Below are 19,341 nucleotides of genomic sequence, written 5' to 3' on the forward strand. Positions count from 1 at the left end.
GAGGAATTGGGCTCTTCCTCCCTTCAGAGAGGCAGGACCAGGTGCTGAGGGTTGGACCAAGCCTCTGGAGCCACGGGATGAAAGCAGCCACGTTCAAAACCCTCAGCCTTTGGAGGAAGCTGCCAGAGGGTTTGTGCTTCAACAAGGACTCCCACAGCAGCAGCAAGAGTGGACACGTGTGGGAGAGTTCCTGGAGAAGTGGGAATTGCACTCCAGCTGCAGAAACTGCCCCACAAGAGCAATCAGAAATAACTCTTTGTGCCTCTTCAGCCAGGCCCCGATGAGCTTTGGGCAGCAGGGAAGGGCAGCTCCAGCCAGCAGTGCCCAGAGCTGGGATTTTGGAGACACCAGCAGGAGCTCAGGGCTCAGGCAGTGACCAGGGGCTGTCCCCGGGTTTGTCCTGCTGCCCTGCCTTCCCTCGGGGTGACATTAACCCCCCTGAGGACACACTTCGCACTCAATTAAAGCCAATTAACACCTGCCTGCGCTGCGGTTTTAACAAGGAGGAACCAGCCTGAAAATAAAGTACCAACAGCCCTCCAGCACTCGGTGCACTCTGATGTGCAGCTGAAGAGCCAGCAACGTGTACTACTGCCCTTTTATCCAGATATTTCCTGGAGAAAATGAAACTCTGGGTGATGTGGGGCAGCAGCGCTGTCATCAGGCACTGGAGGAAATGAGAAGGACCCAGCACAAGAGGCAGGAGGTGCAGGGGAAGCTCCCAGGCTGGAATTCCTCACCTCCCACTGTCCCAGGCTGCTCCAGCCTGGCCTTGGGCACTGCCAGGGATGCAGGGGCAGCCCCAGCTGCTCTGGGCACCCTGTGCCAGGGCCTGCCCACCCTGCCAGGGAACAATTCCTCATTCCCAATATCCCATCCAGCCCTGCCCTGTGGCACTGGGAGCCATTCCCTGTGTCCTGTCCCTCCATCCCTTGTACAAAGTCCCTCTCCATCTTTCCCATCAGCTCCTTCAGGCTCCAGTTTGGTGACCCCAGAGCTTCTCCTCTCCAGGTGAGCAGCCCCAGCTGTGCCAGCCTTTCCTCCCAGCAGAGCTGCTCCATCCCTCTGCCCATCCTGGTGCCTGCCCTGGGCTCTCTCCTGGATCCCAGGCTCACCCAGCACTGAAGTGATTTATGGGATTCACATCCCAGATCCCAGACTTTTCCCATTTCCATATCCCAGCAGTTCTGCTGTGCCTAAATTCCTGCACCCCTGTGTTAGACCATTGTGCATCTCCCATTGCTTTGGATACAGGAAAGAAGTCTAAGCAATTATTCAATTATTTTTATCCTCCCCCTCCCATTTGGTTTTAGGATTAAATTGGGACAAACTCAGCCCTGCATTCCAGGGGGCAGGACAGCAGGGAGCAGGCTGAGCTTGAGGGACACTGTCACCAGCCCCTGACACCGTGTCATGGCAGGGCTCCAGCCCTCCTTATTTCACTTTATTTTCCTTTGCAGTGCATTTGGTTTTACATCATTCTGTGCCTCCAATGTTTCCCTCCCCTCACAGGCAGCAGAGCTGTGACACAGCATCCCACCCCTGGGCTTTGAACATTTAATTCCCTTTACAGATTTGGGCTCAGTTAGTGCACAGTTCATAGCATTATATGAAAAAACCTCAAGTTCTTGACTATGTCTGACAATAACTTCACTAAAAAAAAACCAAACCATTTTTGCCACTCACATTTGTAACCCTTGGCCTTTATCTCAACAGAACGTTACAAGAATTCACCAGAACTGGTACCAGCAAGGACAGCACGTTGCTAAACCACATCAATAAGCCCCAAACCCATTTCCTCTCTTGAAATCCAGAGATCTGAGCATGGGACAGAGTCAAACATCACACAGTGTCCCTGCTGTGCCTCAGGGCTGTGACACTTCAGGGGACGGTGCCACGGTGGGGCTTGCAGAGACCGAGGGAGAAGCAAGTCCTGGGGACAGTGCACAGGAGCTCAGAGAGCTCAGAGGACATGGGGCTTCAGGAAAGAGCAAGTGGGATTCTACTCTAACTGCTCACAGCAAGGGAAAACCAAAAATAAAATCAGCCTTCATTTAAAAAGCCTTCAAAAGCAGAATTCATAAAAAAATTAAAATTATTCAAACATTCTTACAGAGTAGTTTACTATCTTGACTAAATGGCACCAGATTTCAAGTGGTCATGTGGAAGAAAAATCAGTAGCATTTCAAATGTTGCTTTGTTCTAGGAGCAGTTTCTATCCTGGCATTTGCTGCTAAAAGGTAGAAGTGAACTGAGTATCGAGGAATCTTTCCCCTGTACAGCTTCTGATTTGGTTTGCTTCAGGAAGGAAGTAGAAAAGATTTTCCATACTCAAGTTATCTACAGATTATGTCTATATATAAAAAAAAGTGTGGCTATGTACAGGTCCTGCACTCACACACCCATCTGCACACACCCAGCCCGTGCCAGCTCCTGCCCCTGGCCCTGGGAGCACCCACTCCTGCTGGGAGGCTCAGGGGCTCCCTGGGGACAGCACGCGGGCACTCGCTCTTGGTCTGGGCTGAATTGTTCCACTCATGATCTGTGCTTCCACTCCCAGTTGGAATTGCAATAACTTAAGAGGTTGTTGTTGTATAAAAACGATTCCAGGAACAGAACTCCCTTTGCCACCCCTGCTCCCACCCCCTGACACTGGTTTTGCTAACTGATTACAGAAGTCAAACTAAATCACATCAGGAACTGCAAACACACTCTTTTGTCTTAATCAAACACGATCTCCATGGCCAGGTTCTGCATGGAGACATCCTTGGATTTCCTCATCTTCTCGATGGCCCTGTGGAGATCCTGCTGCTGCACGGGCCGGATCTCATCTTCATCGTGCCTGGGGAGGAGAGAGACAACAGCCAGGTGAGGGGCCAGGGCTGGGACAGCTGTGCCCACCCCAGCAGCCATCCCTGCAAGCAGCAGCTCTGCATGGATCCACTGGAACCCCTGAGGCTGGAAAATCCCTGCCAGCCCATGGAGTGCCAGCTGTGCCCAGTGCCCACCTTGTCCCCAGCCCAGAGCACTGAGTGCCACCTCCAGCCCTTGCTGGGACACCTGCAGGGCTGGGCACTGCAAAGCTCCCTGGGCAGCCCCTGCCAAGGCCTGAGCACCCTTTGCATGCAGAAATTGCTGCTGCTGTCCAAGCTGAGCCTCCCCTGGCCCAGCCTGAGGCCCTTTGCCCTTGTCCTGTCCCTGTTCCCTGGCAGCACAGCCCGGCCCCCCCTGGCTGTCCCCTCCTGGCAGGGAGTTGTGCAGAGCCACAAGGGCCCCCTGAGCCTCCTTTGCTCCAGGCTCAGCCCCTGCCCAGCTCCCTCAGCCCCTCCTGGGGCTCCAGCCCCTCCATGCACCCAGGGTTGCTGCAGGCATGGCAAACAGCAGAGGGATGTCCCAGCACCGTGGCAGCAGCAGGAGCTGGTGGCCTGAAGCCTGGCACTAAGCAGTGCAGCAGCAGGAGCTGGTGGCTCAGGCCACCTCCAGCTTGGGCACCTTGGAACAACCAAGGCACTGAGCTTATTTTCGGAGCCAAAAGCAACAACAACAAGTGAGCTGTGAGGGGTTGTGTATAGTGGCAGCTGGGCATGGCAGCAGGACTCTGCCCAGTGTGTGAGGCTGTGCATAGTGGCAGCTGGGCATGGCAGCAGGACTCTGCCCTGTGTGTGAGGCTGTGCATAGTGGCAGCTGGGCATGGCAGCAGGACTCTGCCCAGTGTGTGAGGCTGTGCATAGTGGCAGCTGGGCATGGCAGCAGGACACTGCCCAGTGTGTGAGGCTGTGGGCAGCCCCAGCCCCAGGGGAGCAGCAGGAGGGTGCAGCAGCCCCACGTACACGTCCTCCTCGCAGGCGTTGTTGACGTACTCCCGCACGCAGAGCAGCGCCGCGTCCCGGCACATCTCCTTCAGGTCGCTGCCCGAGAAGCCGTCGGTCTCCTTGGCCACCTGCAGCAGGTCCACGTGGCTGTCCACCTGTGGGGAGATCCAGCTCAGCCCAGGGACACTCCAGAGCCAGTGGCTCTGCTCTGCAACAGTCTGAGATCATCTTCATTTGGCAGTTTTGGGGAGCTGAATTATTCCCTTGCTCTCGGAACCTCCAAGTGGTTCACATGTGTCAGCTCATCAAACTCTGCCATTGGCTTCAAACCCCACAGAAACCCCAACCTGTCACAGATGTATGTTATGAAAAATCCTTTTGTTAGGATCTTTTCTCCTGAGAAGCTGAGAAGCTTCAGCTTCTCCATGTTTTGCTGCCTTAGAATGTGATCAGGAGAACTGTTTACCCAGCATGTGAAATTGTTTCTACTTGATGACCAATGACAGCCACCTGTGTCGAGGCTGTGAGCAGTCACAAGATTTTCCTTTCCTTTCCTTTCCTTTCCTTTCCTTTCCTTTCCTTTCCTTTCCTTTCCTTTCCTTTCCTTTCCTTTCCTTTCCTTTCCTTTCCTTTCCTTTCCTTTCCTTTCCCTTCCTTTCCTTTCCCTTTTTCCTTTCCTTTCCTTTCCCTTTTTCCTTTCCTTTCCCTTTTTCCTTTCCTTTCCCTTTTTCCTTTCCTTTCCCTTTTTCCTTTCCCTTCCCTTTTTCCTTTCCTTTCCCTTTTTCCTTTCCTTTCCCTTTTTCCTTTCCCTTCCCTTTTTCCTTTCCTTTCCCTTTTTCCTTTCCCTTCCCTTTTTCCTTTCCTTTCCCTTTTTCCTTTCCCTTCCCTTCCCTTTTTCCTTTCCTTTCCCTTTTTCCTTTCCTTTCCCTTTTTCCCTTCCTTTCCCTTTTTCCTTTCCTTTCCCTTCCCTTTCCCTTTTTCCTTTCCTTTCCTTTCCCTTCCCTTTTTCCTTTCCTTTCCTTTCCCTTCCCTTTTTCCTTTCCTTTCCTTTCCCTTCCCTTTTTCCTTTCCTTTCCTTTCCCTTCCCTTTTTCCTTTCCTTTCCCTTCCCTTTTTCCTTTCCTTTCCCTTTTTCCTTTCCTTTTCTTTCCCTTTTTCCTTTCCTTTCCCTTTTTCCTTTCCTTTCCTTTCCCTTTTTCCTTTCCCTTCCCTTCCCTTTTTCCTTTCCTTTCCCTTTTTCCTTTCCCTTCCCTTTTTCCTTTCCTTTCCTTTCCCTTTTCCTTTCCTTTTTCCTTTCCTGCCTTCTGAAGAAATCCTTTTCTTCTATTCTTTTACTATAGTTTTAATATATCATTTTCTTTTAATACAATATATACCATAAAATAATAAATCAGCCTCCTGAAAATGGAGTCAAGATTCCCATCTGTCCCCTCATGCTGGGACCCCTGCAAACACCACCACACCAACCACCCTGTACTCACCTTGGCATGTCCTGGTGGGTCCATCCTTGGGACCCCTGAACATTGGTAATCCTGCACTAACCATGCTCCTGCCTGGCAAAAACTGCATCCCAGCAATACTGAACCCTTTGCCCAGGAGTTTCTCAGAACTCTGCTGTCTGCACACCTGATCCTGCTCTACACAACCCCAAACTGGGGGATTTAGAGGCAAAATTCTGTGTCTAACTCAGTGCACTGGGTCAGGCTGAACTCTTGCCAGGCAAGACTTCAGGTTTATTCCATCTTTTTATGGCATTTATTCCTTTTCCACCATGTGCATCAGGATTTCTTTTTCAAAAAGTTAAATCCAAGGTAATCTAAGAAAAGGCTGAAATTCTGGGATTATTTCTTTCAAGAGGGAAACTATTCCCTAAAATTATGGTTTAAATCAGGCAAGGAAAAGGAGGGCAGAACTCCCCTTGCCATGTGAAGTCTGGACTTCAGAGATCCAATTCCTCCTCCTGTGGGGTAACCAATACAGGCTGGTTTTTTATCTCCCTGAAAAACTAATTTGTGTGGCTCCCTGCTGGTGAGCTGCCATTTTCAGGCCTCTTCAACAAATTTAAGTTGGTTTTACTAATAAATTATATTTATTAGGCTGGAGCTCAGCCTGCAGACATTTTGCAACATAAACTTGAAGGCAGTTAGTGCTGCTGACTAAATTTGGGAGGAAGCTCTGAGGACAGGGATGCCCTATGTGGGATGTGCTCACACCTCATCCTTCCCCTCTCCTCTGAAGGAAATCTGAATTCCAGATCAAAAGAAGTCATTCCTCCTTGGTTGACTTGAGCCAAGAAGGAGTTAAAGAGTCAGCATCTTCTTGATTTCCTTCAAATTTCCTTCCCTGCTCTAAACATGATTCACCTGCACTTTCTTTAGAGAGAGAAATCTCTTCTCATGTAACAGAACAAGCCAATGGAGACAGAGAAATGGAGTCACTCTGCTCAGGGGGGTGATTCACCACACAAGCCAAGGCTCCTGCTCACAAAGGAGCCAACTGCAGGGCTTTCATGTCAGGCCACACCTAAACCCACAAAAGATTCCCAGGTTCTCAGCAGAAGTGCCCTGGCAGATCAGCTCAGCCTCAGTGCAAGGCAGGCAATCACAAACCAAACCTTCTGCAGGCCAGGAGGCACTAACAGGAGCCTACTTACATTTTCATTCTTCAAAATCAGCTTCAAGATGGCCTCTCTTTGCTTCAGAGCCTGAAACAGGAGAGACTGAAGTTACCAGAGGACAAAAATGAACATTTGTGACATCCCAGGGCTTTCAGTCCCTTCAGTTCCCTGGCCCAGGACGTGTGACACACTGAGGAAACCTCTCTGATGGCAAATTCCCTTCCACAGGTGATGCCTGGGGAATTCTAAACCAGATAAATCACCCACTGTGTGATTCAAAACCCCACAGAAACCCCACAGAAACCCCACAGATCCCACTGGAATATCCTGCACTAACCACACTCCTGCCTGGCAAAAACTGGATCCCAGGAACAGTGACCCCTTTGCCCAGGAGCCCACATGAGTTCCTCAGAACTCTGCTGTCTGCACACCTGATCCTGCTTTACACAGCCCCAAACTGAGGGATTTAGAGGCAAAATTCTGTGTCTAACTCAGTGCTGGAGGTTACTGAAGAATCAGCTGAGGTCTGAACAGATCCTTCCTAGCAAGGTCAAACACAGACAACAAACACTGGGTTTTGTGCCTGCCAAACCTCACTTCCATCATTAAAAAGGGAGGAAATCCCCCCACAGACAATCTAGCAGCTGAAAAGTTGCTACTCTGTCCCAAAACCCACTCCTGCCATTTCCCTCTGCTTTGCAGGCAATTTTTGATGAGTAATCTGGGGCCTTTTCATCTCCAACTCAGTTATAAAACCTGCAAGGCTTTCCCTGCTGCCCCTGCCTGTTCCCAAGCCACAGCACAGCAATTATTGCACCTGCAGCGAGAGTCAGGGCCAGCCTGGGCTGATCACAAAGCCCAGAGGAGCAGTAAGCTCATGGCAGGGCTCTAGGGGAGAAAGGAAATTCTGTTCTCCTGTGGTGACCCTGATCCTGGGAGAGGGAGCCAATCCCTGTCATCTCCCAGGGCACTTAATTCATCCTTCTAGAGATGGGGCTGGATAGAATGACAGCACAAAGTGCTCAAATCCCCCTCCTTGCCCCCTGCTAACTGCAGGAACAGCTGCAGGTGAGGAAGGTGTGTGGAACAGGTCTGGAAGCACAGCTCATAAATGTTCCACAGGTTATAAATGCTGTTCCCAAAGGGATCCACTCCCATGGAGGGAAAGTCAGTTCCAGCAACACAGGCGTGGGAACACAACTCCTCTCTTGCACAATCAAGAAGACTTTTACTCCTCCACTTTGGTCTCTGGGTTTCAGCAAAAATGGATAATGATTTCTGTAGCCAGAAGGGAATTCAAGCACAACTGAACTCCTGATAAGACTGACACTAAAATGTCTGGTCACATCAGCAGGCATTCAAAGGTGACTGAAATAGCTGGAAAAGGATGGCAAGAGCAACCTTTGGAGCAAGGACAGTTGATAAAGAACTTAATAAATCACAGAATCATGGAATGGTTTGGGTCCTGAAAGACCATCTCATTCCAAGCCCATCACAGGCAGGTTTTCCACACTGCTGTGGAAAAGGCCTGAGCAGAACTCAGTTACAAACCAGCCCTTCCCAGTGTGCAGCATCCAAACAGTTCCATTCCCAGAGGAGAGCAGGGCTGGGAAGCTCATGGTGTTGTTTCAGATAAAAGACCCAACAGACCAAAATTTCACCTTAAAACTCCAAGTTATGGATGTGCTTCAAAAACCCCAAGCCCAGGTGGGCAGGAGGCAGCATTTCCTGGAGGAAAAGCCCCAGAGCAGTGGATCTGCTGCCTGGATGGCAGGGCAGGCAGGACTCACAGGCTGGTTGATGTGGAAGCGGGTGGGCATCCTCCTCATGATGGCAGAGTCCAGGTCCTGGGGCCTGTTGGTGGCTCCCATCACAATCACCTGTGTGACACCAAGAGACAGCACTGAAACCAGAGCTGGGAAACAGCCACAGGCTGGGAATGTCAACACCAGCCAGGGATCTCCCCCACTTCATCAACAGCAGCAACATTTACAGAAGTTACACAGAGGATTCCTGGCAGTGATCTCAGCAAGGGCAGCCCTGGTGCCACAAACACCACCTGGGGGGGAGATTTCAATGAGGTCAACTTGAAATTTCAAACCCCAAGGAGGAACTTAAAACTTCTGCTTGTGATGTCACTTTTAGTTCCTGGTGGAATTCAAAAGGAGATGTTTCAGTAAGGTGTTAAAATTGTGGTGCTTTTGTGCTGTGCTGGAAAAAGAGTGACAGAAGGTTTTGGGCTGGAGAAGACCCTCAAGGTCACCTTGTTGTAAACCCTCCATGAGCAGGGCCACCTTCTAGGAGACCACCACAGCAAGGGGTTCACCTGGTACCCACATGGAGTCTTTCTTCTTTTACACTCAGTAAGAGTTGAGCCAAGACAGAGAATGCTTTTCAAAAAAAGCATTCCAGGAGCTCCAGGTCAGCAGTGGGTTAAAGGTGTGCAAAGCAAGCCCAACACCAGGACAGTGTTTACCTCCCTGGAGCACTCCAGCTCTTAACTCCAGAACAAATTTACTCCCCATTCACAGCTGCCTTGTTCTCCCATTCTTACTCCAAGCTGTGTACATGGCAAACACCCAGCCAGGAGAGTGACAAACGGCAGGGTGATTACCCTGGCCTCCAGGACAGTGACAAACGGCAGGGTGACTGTGATTACCCTGGCCCCCAGGGCTCTGCTGCCCTGCTCCTGCCTTTGGGCCAGGCCCAGCAGCTCCAGGAAGGAAGGGCCAGCAGGGCTGGTGGCCCAGCAGAGTCACCCTGCCACCTAGAGGCACTGGGATTGCTGCCTCGGGGATGATCCACACTTCTCTGGGTATTGTTTTCTGCTAAAAGGAATATTCTTCACCTGCCACACTCCAGATTCATCTCAGCAGGTTTAGCTCACAGCTGAGTGTGTGGAATTCCAGCTGGAATCAGCACATCCACCTCAACATCTCCTTACAACTTCCTCCAAGCATTTGGGATTCTGGTTTTTCTTACAAAAGGCAAATGCTGCTGAGCTTGAGAAACCCCAAATTGTCTCACTGCAGGGAATGAATAATTTCATTTGCTCCAAGGAATTGTCAGTGTGTTGGGTAAAAAAGGTGATGCACTGAGCTTGGAAGATGGTATCAGTTTCCAGTGAAGGGTTCATACCACTGGCTTTTTACTGATGGGAAGCTTTAACCCTCAGTACACACACATCACTGGTTTTTACTCATTTGGGGCAAAAATCAGCTGAAAAACATCTTTAGCACAAGCTTGGGAGAGGAGGATTTTCCCATTTATGGAAAAAATACACATTAAAAAGGTTGAAAATTTTCAACTTAGAGAACAAACATCCTCTTTAAGGGCTTTAAGAAGATTATTCCAGGTGACACCATGGCATGCAGGCTTTCTGCTACATTCAAGTTATTCAGAATCCCAGAATGGTTTGGAATGGGAGGCACCTTAAAGCCCATCCCATCTCATGTGGAAACACCACTTCTTGATTAAAACCAAACTAAGCACAAAGCCAATCTTCCCAGGAAGAACAATGACCTGTGGATACAACTCCCTTCACTCCCATGAAGCGCTGGGAACCACCACCAGGTAAAGAAGCTTTGGCAATCCCTGTTGCCAGCAGCTCCAGCCCCAGTGTCCCAGCTGAAATCCCATCCCAGGAGGGGATTCCCTCCTCCCAGCAGCCTGAGGACTCACCTGGCAGTTGTAGTCAGTGTCCAGCCCATCCCACAGGCTCATGAACTGGGCTTTCATCATGGCCGTGGCCTCGTGGTCGGTGCTGGATCGGTTCCGCAGGAAGGAATCTGGGCCAAAGCAGGGAAGGAGTCACTGCCAACCCCATCCCCACAGGAATGCCCTCCTGGGCTGCTCTCTGATCTCAAAAATGCTTTTTTAATCACCACTGGCAGCAAACAACAAGCTCTGCTAAGGGTGAAAGTGGATTCTCCTCCATTGCTCAGCCTCCCTTTCAAAGGACACCACACAAGGGTGCACCCATCCCAGGAGATTCCCCACATCCTGTGCTCCAAATTTCCACCTTCCTGAACCCATGGAAAGCAGCCTCCCTGCTGGCTTCTCTGGCTCTGCATTGAAGGCATTTGAGACAGTGGTTCATGTTCAGACTCAGGTGTTTATTATTTGTTATCACTAAAACAGCCTCACTGCTGTGAGTTCAGCAGCTTTTCATTAGAAGGCACAAAATGGCAACAATCTCTTGTTCCAAGGTCTTTTCAGACTAAACTGTCCAGTTAAGAGCTGACACCTGGATTATTTTCCCTTTTAACCCAATAACTGATCCCACAGAGCTGCAATGGGGACTTTTCTGCCCAATGACAAAATGCCACCCAAACCCATGGATGAAGAAGAAACCCAGGGTGACACCCTGTGCCCTCCATCTTGCTGCCATCCACAGCACACTAAAAATCCCAAAACCTCAATTTCTCACCCAGTGACACACCTACACTGCTCTCTATAATCTATTGCACACTTTTGTGGGTTCTGGTCTATTCTGGAGTTTAGGAAACTTTCTCCATGGATGAGGGTCAGAGTCAGTGCTGCCCTGGGGGTCAGGGCACCCCAGAGCAGACAGGGAAATATTCCCAGTGCTCTGGGTTTCCACACCTCCCCTCCTATTCTTCAGCCTTATGAAATCCCCATTCCAGAGCCCTCCTAAAACCATATTTTACCTCCCAGTATGTGCCCTGACAGCAGAAGCACTGAAGTGTATTTGTTACTGGGTTTCATGATGAACAAAAAATAAGTAGGAATTTGTTTTACTTGTGAATTCTTCCACTACCACCAGGAAAAAAAACTCCCTTGTTTTTCCTAATGTGCCACCATTCCTTTACAATTCTATTTCTCTTACTGAGCCTTGACTCTTCTGAAGGAAAAGATGACAGCAGATCCATACATCACTGAGCCTACAGTTCAATGTCACTCTGCTATGGCTACTGATAAAAAAAAAAAAGAGATTTTTACCTATTTCATCAATAAAAATGATGGATGGCTGGAGCTTTATGGCCAGGGAGAAGACAGCAGCAGCCAGTTTCTGGGATTCTCCATACCATTTATCTGTCAGCGTGGAGGGCTGGAGGTTGATGAACCTACACCCAGCTTCCTTGGCAGTGGCTTTGGCAATCAGGGTTTTCCCACATCCAGGGGGGCCATAGAGAAGAACTCCTGGAAAATTCACAGTGTTACTGCTTTGCTAGGACAGGCCTGGGGGTGTCCAGGCTCGAGTTTAATCCAGGTATTAAAAGGTAAGAAATCAAACCAAGGAAACACTGTTCCATCAATCAGAGGTTTTAAGGTAACCCCTATTAAATTACAGCTCAGAACAGCCAAAGAAAATTCCCTGTGGGGGAATTTTCCCCCTTTTTAGGCAGGAAAGCTGAAGCTGAGAGGAGACATTTGAGAGATGACTGATTTATTGTGGGCCTCCTTTCCAACCCAAACCGCTCCATGATTCCATTTTATTCCATCCCCAGGACTATAAAGGTTACAGAAAATTAACCCCTATTTATGTCCTGGCAGGTTTTGTTTGCAGCTCCTTCCAGCCCTGCTAATAAAACTTAGCACAGAGGAGTGAGGAAAGGAAAAATCCATCACACAACAGACCCACAGACAGTTTAAACAAATTACCCACAATTAAACATGACATCTTGTATTATTTTTAAACTTGTCACAGTGCAAGAATTCACAGCAGTGTTTTTCTAAACACAGTTATAAAGAAAACAATTTCAAGAGCAACATTCAGTTAAAAGAACCCAAAACACAGGGAATTATTGAGGTTTTTTTCTCTGTTTATCTGAGTGATGCCCACAAACATCATTACTCTGGAGCAGGGGCTTCCTATTAACACCCAGCACAAGCCACCCATAAAACTGGGGAGCAGCCTGAGCTGGAAAATCTGCTTTAAAAAAGATAAATAAAAAAATCATTTTTTCCTTCAGCTTATTAGATCATGGCATTCATGTAATTTTCCAGACAGCTTCAGTTTGTGACTTACACAGAAAGCAGCCTGGAAAAACTAAACCAGCCACCAAAGTGCTGCATTTTCCATCCCTTGTGAGCACCCTTGAGGTGCTCACAGATCCAGGCAGCAATTAAGAGCTCCAGAAATCAATATTCCAGGGAACAAAGCTGTAAACTTGGGTGGTTTGTCCAACATTTTAGGTTTAAAGATTTTAAAAAAGCAGAATTTTTCTTCAGTAGCATACAACAAATATGGCAGTAGGGATTTCAGCAGAGGCCAACTTGTGTTTTACAGTGGAAAATGAATATTCCACCTGCCTTAAGGCTGTGGAACCCAACTCCAGAGAGAATCAAGGGATCTCCAGAGGAAAAATGGGATGTCTGTGCTGCAGAATGATGGCAATTTCTAGGAGTGGCAAAGAGCAGAGTTACAGCTCAACTCTGCCAAAGGACAACATGGGGTGTAAAGACAATGAAAATACAATTGAGACAGTTAAAAATGCAGGATACATGGATTATGATGGCCTGGAGTGCCAGGACCAGGGGAATGGCTTCATGCTGCCAGAGGGCAGGGCTGGATGGGACATTGGGAATGAGGAATTGTTCCCTGGCAGGGTGGGCAGGCCCTGGCACGGGTGCCCAGAGCAGCTGGGGCTGCCCCTGCATCCCTGGCAGTGCCCAAGGCCAGGCTGGAGCAGCCTGGGACAGGGGAAGGTCCCTGCCCATGACACTGGGTGGGCTTTAAGGTCCCCCCAAGCCAAATAATTTCATGATTCTGTGATTAGTGCACAAAAATGGACCAGCATAACCAAAATCCAGCTACTGCTTCATTATTCAGATAAAACCTCTTCACCAAAGCAGGGGAAGAGGGAAAATCTGAGGGTTTTCCCTGGCATTGGTCCTGATGTTTGCACTTTGACCTAGTAACCCACTTCCTCTTCCCTTTCTGAAAAACTGCACCTTTTCTATTTCAAATCCCAAGGTATAAATCCACCATCACCTTCCCTTCCTACCTTTTGGGGGCTGTAAGAGCCTGGAATTCTCAAACAAATATTTCTTCTTGATGGGCAAAATGACAGTGTCTTTCAAATCTGTGATGACATCATCTAAACCTGCAATATCACTCCAGGTCACCTGCAAGGGAAAAAACAGTGTTGGGAATGATCAGCACTGATCCTGCCAAGGAAAAGCACCCACCAGCTTCCAAGAGTGCCTTGAAAATAAAAGAGAAAAGGGATTAAAACCCTCTGCTGTCAGTGATGCAGTTTTAGACCACAGGAATGCTTCCTGTGTATTTCCACAGAGGTGCAGATAATGCAGGCCAGGGATAAAGGGGAATTTTGGAGGCCTGGGGAGCAGGGAAGGTGCTCACATGCATGCTGAGTGGGTCCACCAGGTGGGCAGCAATGCTCATCTCATACTCAGTCAGCTTGACATTCTTCACTCCTATCTGCTTCATCAGCTTTTCAGCCTGGGGGGAAAGCAAACACCAGGAAAATCAAAGGAGAGAAATGGAATGCTTCACTCAAAAATCAGCTTTTTTGAAAGAACTGCTGGTTGTGGTTTGAAAAGCTTCTCCCTAAGAGGTGAAATCTTGTTTTAAGCAAAAGGTTCTGCTGTTTCCTAATGACTTTGTTGTCACTTGAGTGAAACCAAGTCAGATGTCTCAGTTCCCATCAAATAAATGCTTGGACCATCACATGCCCAAATCCACAACTCCTCTGTTATGAGCTAAGAAACAACCAAAACAAACCTTAAAACACAGAGTGTGCCCCCCAAGCCTCCAGAACACTTGGAGTTTGGTATTTTCACATGAATCAAGGAGAGATTAATGTATGTTTAAATTCCCAGAAGCCAGTCAATTTCTAATATGTGTCCAGTGGCTTTTCCCTAATTTACAAGGAAAACTCATTGTGCCAACACACTTGCACAATTCAGTTTCTCTTTCTGCTCAAACTTGCAGTAAGTCCAACAAGGTTTTGGGACAGTGCAGCCTCTTAGATAACAGCTGGCACTGAACCCATGGGGAAAGCTGGTTTTCAACTAAAAAGCTCATTACAGAAGGAAAACCACCCAACACAGACTGAGGCTGCTCAAAACCTGTGAAATTCTTGTCAGTCAGAAACCAAACCAAAAGGAAGCTGCCATATTTCCAAAGCAGACCTCTAACTTTTGGTGCTGAAGGGCTCCTAAAGCTTTTCCAGAGCACAAATTGTTCCAGTTCAAGGTAAGCAACGAGGTTTTCCATTTTTTCCCTCCCCTTTCCAAGGTATTTTGACTGCTGGTGAAGGTCTCTGCCTTCACCAAGTTGCCAGAAATGCAGAACTTTCAATTCTAAGTTAAGAATGAACTGAAGGTTTAAGAATTAAGAATTAAATCTTAAGAATTAATTCTCAAGAATTAATTCAAGGTTAACAAAGAGATTGATGATTTAAGGCCACTGCTGCTCAGCAAAGGTGTCAGAAGCAGAGGAGGCACGAGGCTCACAGACTTGCTGAAAATCAGAGCTCTGATTTTCAGCAACATTTTGCTCTGATTTTCAGCAACAGATCAGACCGACAGTTTTGCCACCATTTCAAGCTGGAAACTGTAATTTGTTATAAAAAAAATTTGTTATTTGTCATTTGTTCTACACTGCAATTTGTTATAAAACCTGAACAGACCAACAACTAAACCCAGAGACAAACTAAAAAACTCCAGCTTCCCACATTCCTCAGGATCCCAAGGAAACAGTGCAGAATGCAATCCTACCTGCTTCTGAGCTTCCACCTTCTGCTTCCTGGTGGGGTCAATGGCATCCACCATCCATTTGATGGTGAAGTAGGTGACAGCCCCAAAGATGGTGAGGCGGAAGATCAGCCCCACCACCTCATTGCGGCTCAGGGGCCGCGAGAAGGCCTCGGCGTGCACCATCCTCCTTCCTGCCCTGAGGGGAAAAGGGAGGCAAGGAAAGGACAATCAGAGCTGAGAAAACACCTGCAGGGTGCTGGAATGCTGTTGGATAAAAGGTGCTGTGCAGGGAGTTGGGATAAGTGAATGGAGGGATGGAATACAGGGAATGGCTTCATGCTGACAGAGGATGGGATTTTGGGGAAGGAATTGTTGCTGAGGGTGGGCAGGCCCTGGAACGGATTCCCAGAGAAGCTGTGGCTGCCCCTGGAAAAAGGAAGCACAGGGAGGCATGGAAATGAAAATCAGAGCTGAAAAAAACACCTGCAGGGTGCTGGAATGCTGTTGGATAAAAGGTGTTGTGCAGGGAGTTGGGATAAGTGAATGGAGAGACAAGGGGGAATGGCTCCCACAGCCAGAGGATGGGACATTGGGAAGGAATTGTTCCTCATGGTGGGCAGGCCCTGGAATAGATTTCCAGAGCAGCTGTGGCTGCCCCTGGAAAAGGGAAGCACAGGGAAGCAAGGAAAGGAAAATCAGAGCTGAAAAAACACCTGCATGGGGTTGGAATGTTGTTTGATAAAAGGTGTTTTGTAGGGAGCTGGGATAACTGAGTGGAGAGAGAGGACAAGGGGGGATGGCTCCCACTGCTGGAGTATGGGATTCTGGGGAGGAATTGTTCCCTGGCAGGGTGGGCAGGCCATGGAATGGATTTCCAGAGAAGCTGTGGCTGCCCCTGGAAAAGGGAAGCACAGGGAGGCAAGGAAAGGAAAATCAGAGCTGAAAAAAACACCTGCATGGTGTTGGAATGTGGTTTGATAAAAGGTGTTTTAAAGGGGGTTGGGATAAGTGAATGGAGGGACAGGACAAGGGAGAATGGCTCCCACAGCCAGAGGATGGGACATTGGGAAGGAATTGTTCCTCATGGTGGGCAGGCCCTGGAATGGATTTCCCAGAGCAGCTGTGGCTGCCCCTGGAAAAGGGAAGCACAGGGAGGCAAGGAAAGGAAAATCAGAGCTGAAAAGTACCTGCATGGTGTTGGAATGTGGTTTGATAAAAGGTGTTTTACAGGGGGCTGGGATAAGGGAATGGAGGGATGGGACCCAGGGAATGGCTCCCAGTTCCAGAGGGCAGGGCTGGATGGGATTTTGGGAAGAATTACTCCCTGGCAGGGTGGGCAGGCCCTGGCACAGGGTGCCCAGAGCAGCTGGGGCTGCCCCTGCATCCCTGGCAGTGCCCAAGGCCAGGCTGGAGCAGCCTGGGACAGTGGAAGGTGTCCCTGCCACGGATGAGCTCCCAGGTCCCTTCCAACCCAAACCACCCTGGCATTCTATGCTCACAGTGGGCACAAAGGTGACATTCCCACTGAGACTGACATTTTGGGAGTGCTGCTGCCCCTGAGTGCTGAATGCTGGAGCCAGGGAACTCCAGGATTTAAGCAGAGAGGTTTCTTCCCTGAGAGGAAGTTGACAGGAAAGGCACCCGGCTGCCACATTAAGGAGCAATCAGCAATTCCCATTTGATTAAAAGGAGGTTAAGAGCTGGAGCTTGCACCTGGCAGGATGTATGGGGAGTTATTAATATCCCTGGAAACCTGAAAATGCTGGATGTGGCACACAGCTATCCAGGGAAAAGCCTGACTGCTGCAGGAGCCAAGCCCAGAGAGCTCAGCACCCTCAATCCTGGCAACAAAGGGCACAGAGGAAAGAACTTTGCTGAAACACCAGGAAAATTATTTATAAAATCAGGGTCAACTTCTTCCTCAGCTGCTGGGGGGGATCTGCTTGAGAATCCCCAAATCACTCCTTGGGCACTGCCCCATTTTCCTTCTGCAAGGGCAAAACCAGCAGCAACTCCTTTGGCAGCTCCTGCCACTCCCTGGCCACTCTCCAAACCAAGCTGGCAGCCAGGGCAACGCTGGAGCACCCACAGCCAAATTAACCTGGATCCCCCTCCCAGGGCACTCTGCAGCCAAATTATCCCTGAATCCCCGTCCCCAGGGCACCCACAGCCAAATTAACCTGGAGCCCCCTCCCAGGGCACCCTGCAGCCAAATTATCCCTGGATCCCCCTCCCCAGGGCACCCACAGCCAAATTATTCCTGGCACCCCCTCCCCAGGGCACTCTGCAGCACCCACAGCCAAATTATCCCTGGATCGCCCTCCCAGGGCACCCTGCAGCCAAATTATCCCTGGATCCCCCTCCCCAGGGCACCCACAGCCAAATTATCCCTGGATCCCCCTCCCCAGGGCATCCACAGCCAAGTTATTCCTGGCAGCCCCTCCCCAGGGCACCCTGCAGCACCCACAGCCAAATTATCCCTGGATCGCCCTCCCAGGGCACCCTGCAGCCAAATTATCCCTGGATCCCTGCTAAAGGATCTGAGGAAGTACTCCAGAGCTAGAGGATTCTGCGTGTCCTCGTCAGCCTGATTTATTCAAATAAAAGGGCTCTGTAGTCTGAGCAAGGAGAAAACCTCCCCCAAAACCCTGTGCAGGAACCTCCTTCTTATGCAACCCATGCCCTGAGCGCCAACCGAAAGGAAAAGCTTGAACACGAGAGGAACTGAAGCAGAACCTCGCTGAGCGAAGCCCCAACCCCACACAAACGCTAAAACCCGACGGAACTCAGCGTTTGTCTCCCCTGAGGCGAGGGCTCCTCACTCGGGGCCCGCAGCGGCTCCACGCTCCCCGTTCAGGCGCAAAAGGGAAACCAAAAGCGGCAGCGGCGCTGGTTTCCGTTCCGCTCCGAGGGCACACTGCCGGGAAAGCCGGGCAGCCCCGCAGGGCCCGCTGCAGCGCGGGGATCCCCCCCGGTGCCGGGCAGCCCCGTCACGGCTGCCCCGGCCAGGGCCGGGCCGCGCCGCCCGTGACCTTCCCGCCGCCCGGCAGGTGCGGCGCGGCCGGGGCCGCTGTCCCGCCGGGTCACTCACCGTGCGGCGGCTCTCCGGGACACGGGGCGGGCCGAGCGGCAGCAGGAGGAGGAGGAGAAGGAGGAAGGCGAGGAGGAGGAGGAGCAGGAGGGAGAAGCGGAGCAAAAACCGGCGGCGGCACCGAGGGCCCGGCAGCGGCGGCGGCGCGTCCGGCGCTTCCTCCGTCCGTGCGGCGCCCGCTGGCCCGCCCAAAGGTTCCGGGCGGTGGCGGCCCGCGCGAAGGTTCCGCCCACCGGATGCGGGGCAGCCCCGGCCGGGAAGGGCCGGGAAGGGCCCGGAGCGACCGGGAGCGGCCGCAGCCGAAGCGAGCGGCTCCACCGGCACCCCCCGGGCCGCGGCTCCCGCCTACAACCGCCTAACGACAGCGGGAACTGCGCTCGAGCCCCGCTAACACATCCAATTCACGTTCAACACACGTACAACGCGTTAAGTACAAAATTATAATCTAAAACGAGACATATAAAATATAAAACATGCATATATGCACATATTTTATATAGCTAGATATATAATTTATGTAGACATAAAATATAAAACATGCATATATACACATATTTTACATATATAGATACATAATTTCTGTCTACATAACCGATATAAAACGTACCTCACATATTTACATACACATAGTGAGAGAAGAGTGTCCAGGAAAAAGGTGGAAATGACAAAATCTAATAGCTGTAATTAACCCAGAGTTTTGGCAATTTCTCTCCAGCCCTTCTGCTCTCCAGCCAAGGTTTTCCAGCGGCGGGACAGAGGAAATGGCCTCAGGCTGTGCCAGGGGAGGCTCAGGTGGGACAGCAGCAGGAATTTCTTCAGGCAAGTCCTTCCCTTTCATGCTGCTCCTGCAGGCTTTGATGATATAAAAAGATTGTAATTTCCTGGAGGTTTTTGTTTTTCAGCTCATCTGGACCATTGTGCTCATTCATTCCTGGAAAAAAAATATTTAGGACCCTTCTGGTTTTCTTCCCACTCCTGGGAAAAAAGTGACATCTGTTTTGGTGCAATTAAGGAGAAATGCAAACACACACACACACAGGAGGAAAAGCAGCTTGAAATCTACATTTTGTCACTGCTGTGGTGGCAACCTCTGAAAGAAATCCCATCCAAAAATACTTTTAAAAGATGTGGGGA

At 49.8% G+C, this 19,341-nt stretch overlaps 1 protein-coding gene across 2 annotated transcripts; it reads right to left on the reverse strand.

Moving 5' to 3' along the window:
* Positions 1-1,411: 1,411 nt before the first annotated feature.
* On the reverse strand, positions 1,412-18,535 carry ATAD1 (ATPase family AAA domain containing 1). Of its 2 annotated transcripts, none has more exons than XM_077183438.1 (10): positions 18,208-18,535; positions 15,138-15,312; positions 13,759-13,857; positions 13,400-13,520; positions 11,391-11,591; positions 10,110-10,216; positions 8,219-8,308; positions 6,465-6,515; positions 3,861-3,967; positions 1,412-2,842 (listed from the first exon to the last, which is right to left on the reverse strand). In XM_077183438.1, exons 2-10 carry the CDS (start codon positions 15,297-15,299, stop codon positions 2,722-2,724), a joined length of 1,059 nt encoding a protein of 352 aa, XP_077039553.1. In that variant the 5' UTR covers positions 15,300-15,312; positions 18,208-18,535; the 3' UTR covers positions 1,412-2,721. The 2 variants fall into 2 exon arrangements, with proteins under 2 accessions (XP_077039553.1, XP_054493006.1); XM_054637031.2 differs by having other exon boundaries at positions 3,831-3,967; positions 18,208-18,528.
* Between the last annotated feature and the right edge of the window lie 806 nt (positions 18,536-19,341).

The sequence above is a fragment of the Agelaius phoeniceus genome, chromosome 9, assembly GCF_051311805.1.
Source record: "Agelaius phoeniceus isolate bAgePho1 chromosome 9, bAgePho1.hap1, whole genome shotgun sequence".
Lineage (NCBI taxonomy): Eukaryota > Metazoa > Chordata > Aves > Passeriformes > Icteridae > Agelaius > Agelaius phoeniceus.

Bases quoted from the DNA above. Each gene is read 5' to 3' on its own strand.
- ATAD1 (XM_054637031.2), bottom strand. From the start codon at position 15,299: ATGGTGCACGCCGAGGCCTTCTCGCGGCCCCTGAGCCGCAATGAGGTG. The intron at 13,521-13,758 runs GTGAGCACCTTC...TTTCCCTTGCAG, and splicing joins TGGACCCACTCAGCATGCAT to GTGACCTGGAGTGATATTGC. The intron at 6,516-8,218 runs GTGAGTCCTGCC...CTCCTGTTTCAG, and splicing joins GCTTCCACATCAACCAGCCT to GCTCTGAAGCAAAGAGAGGC.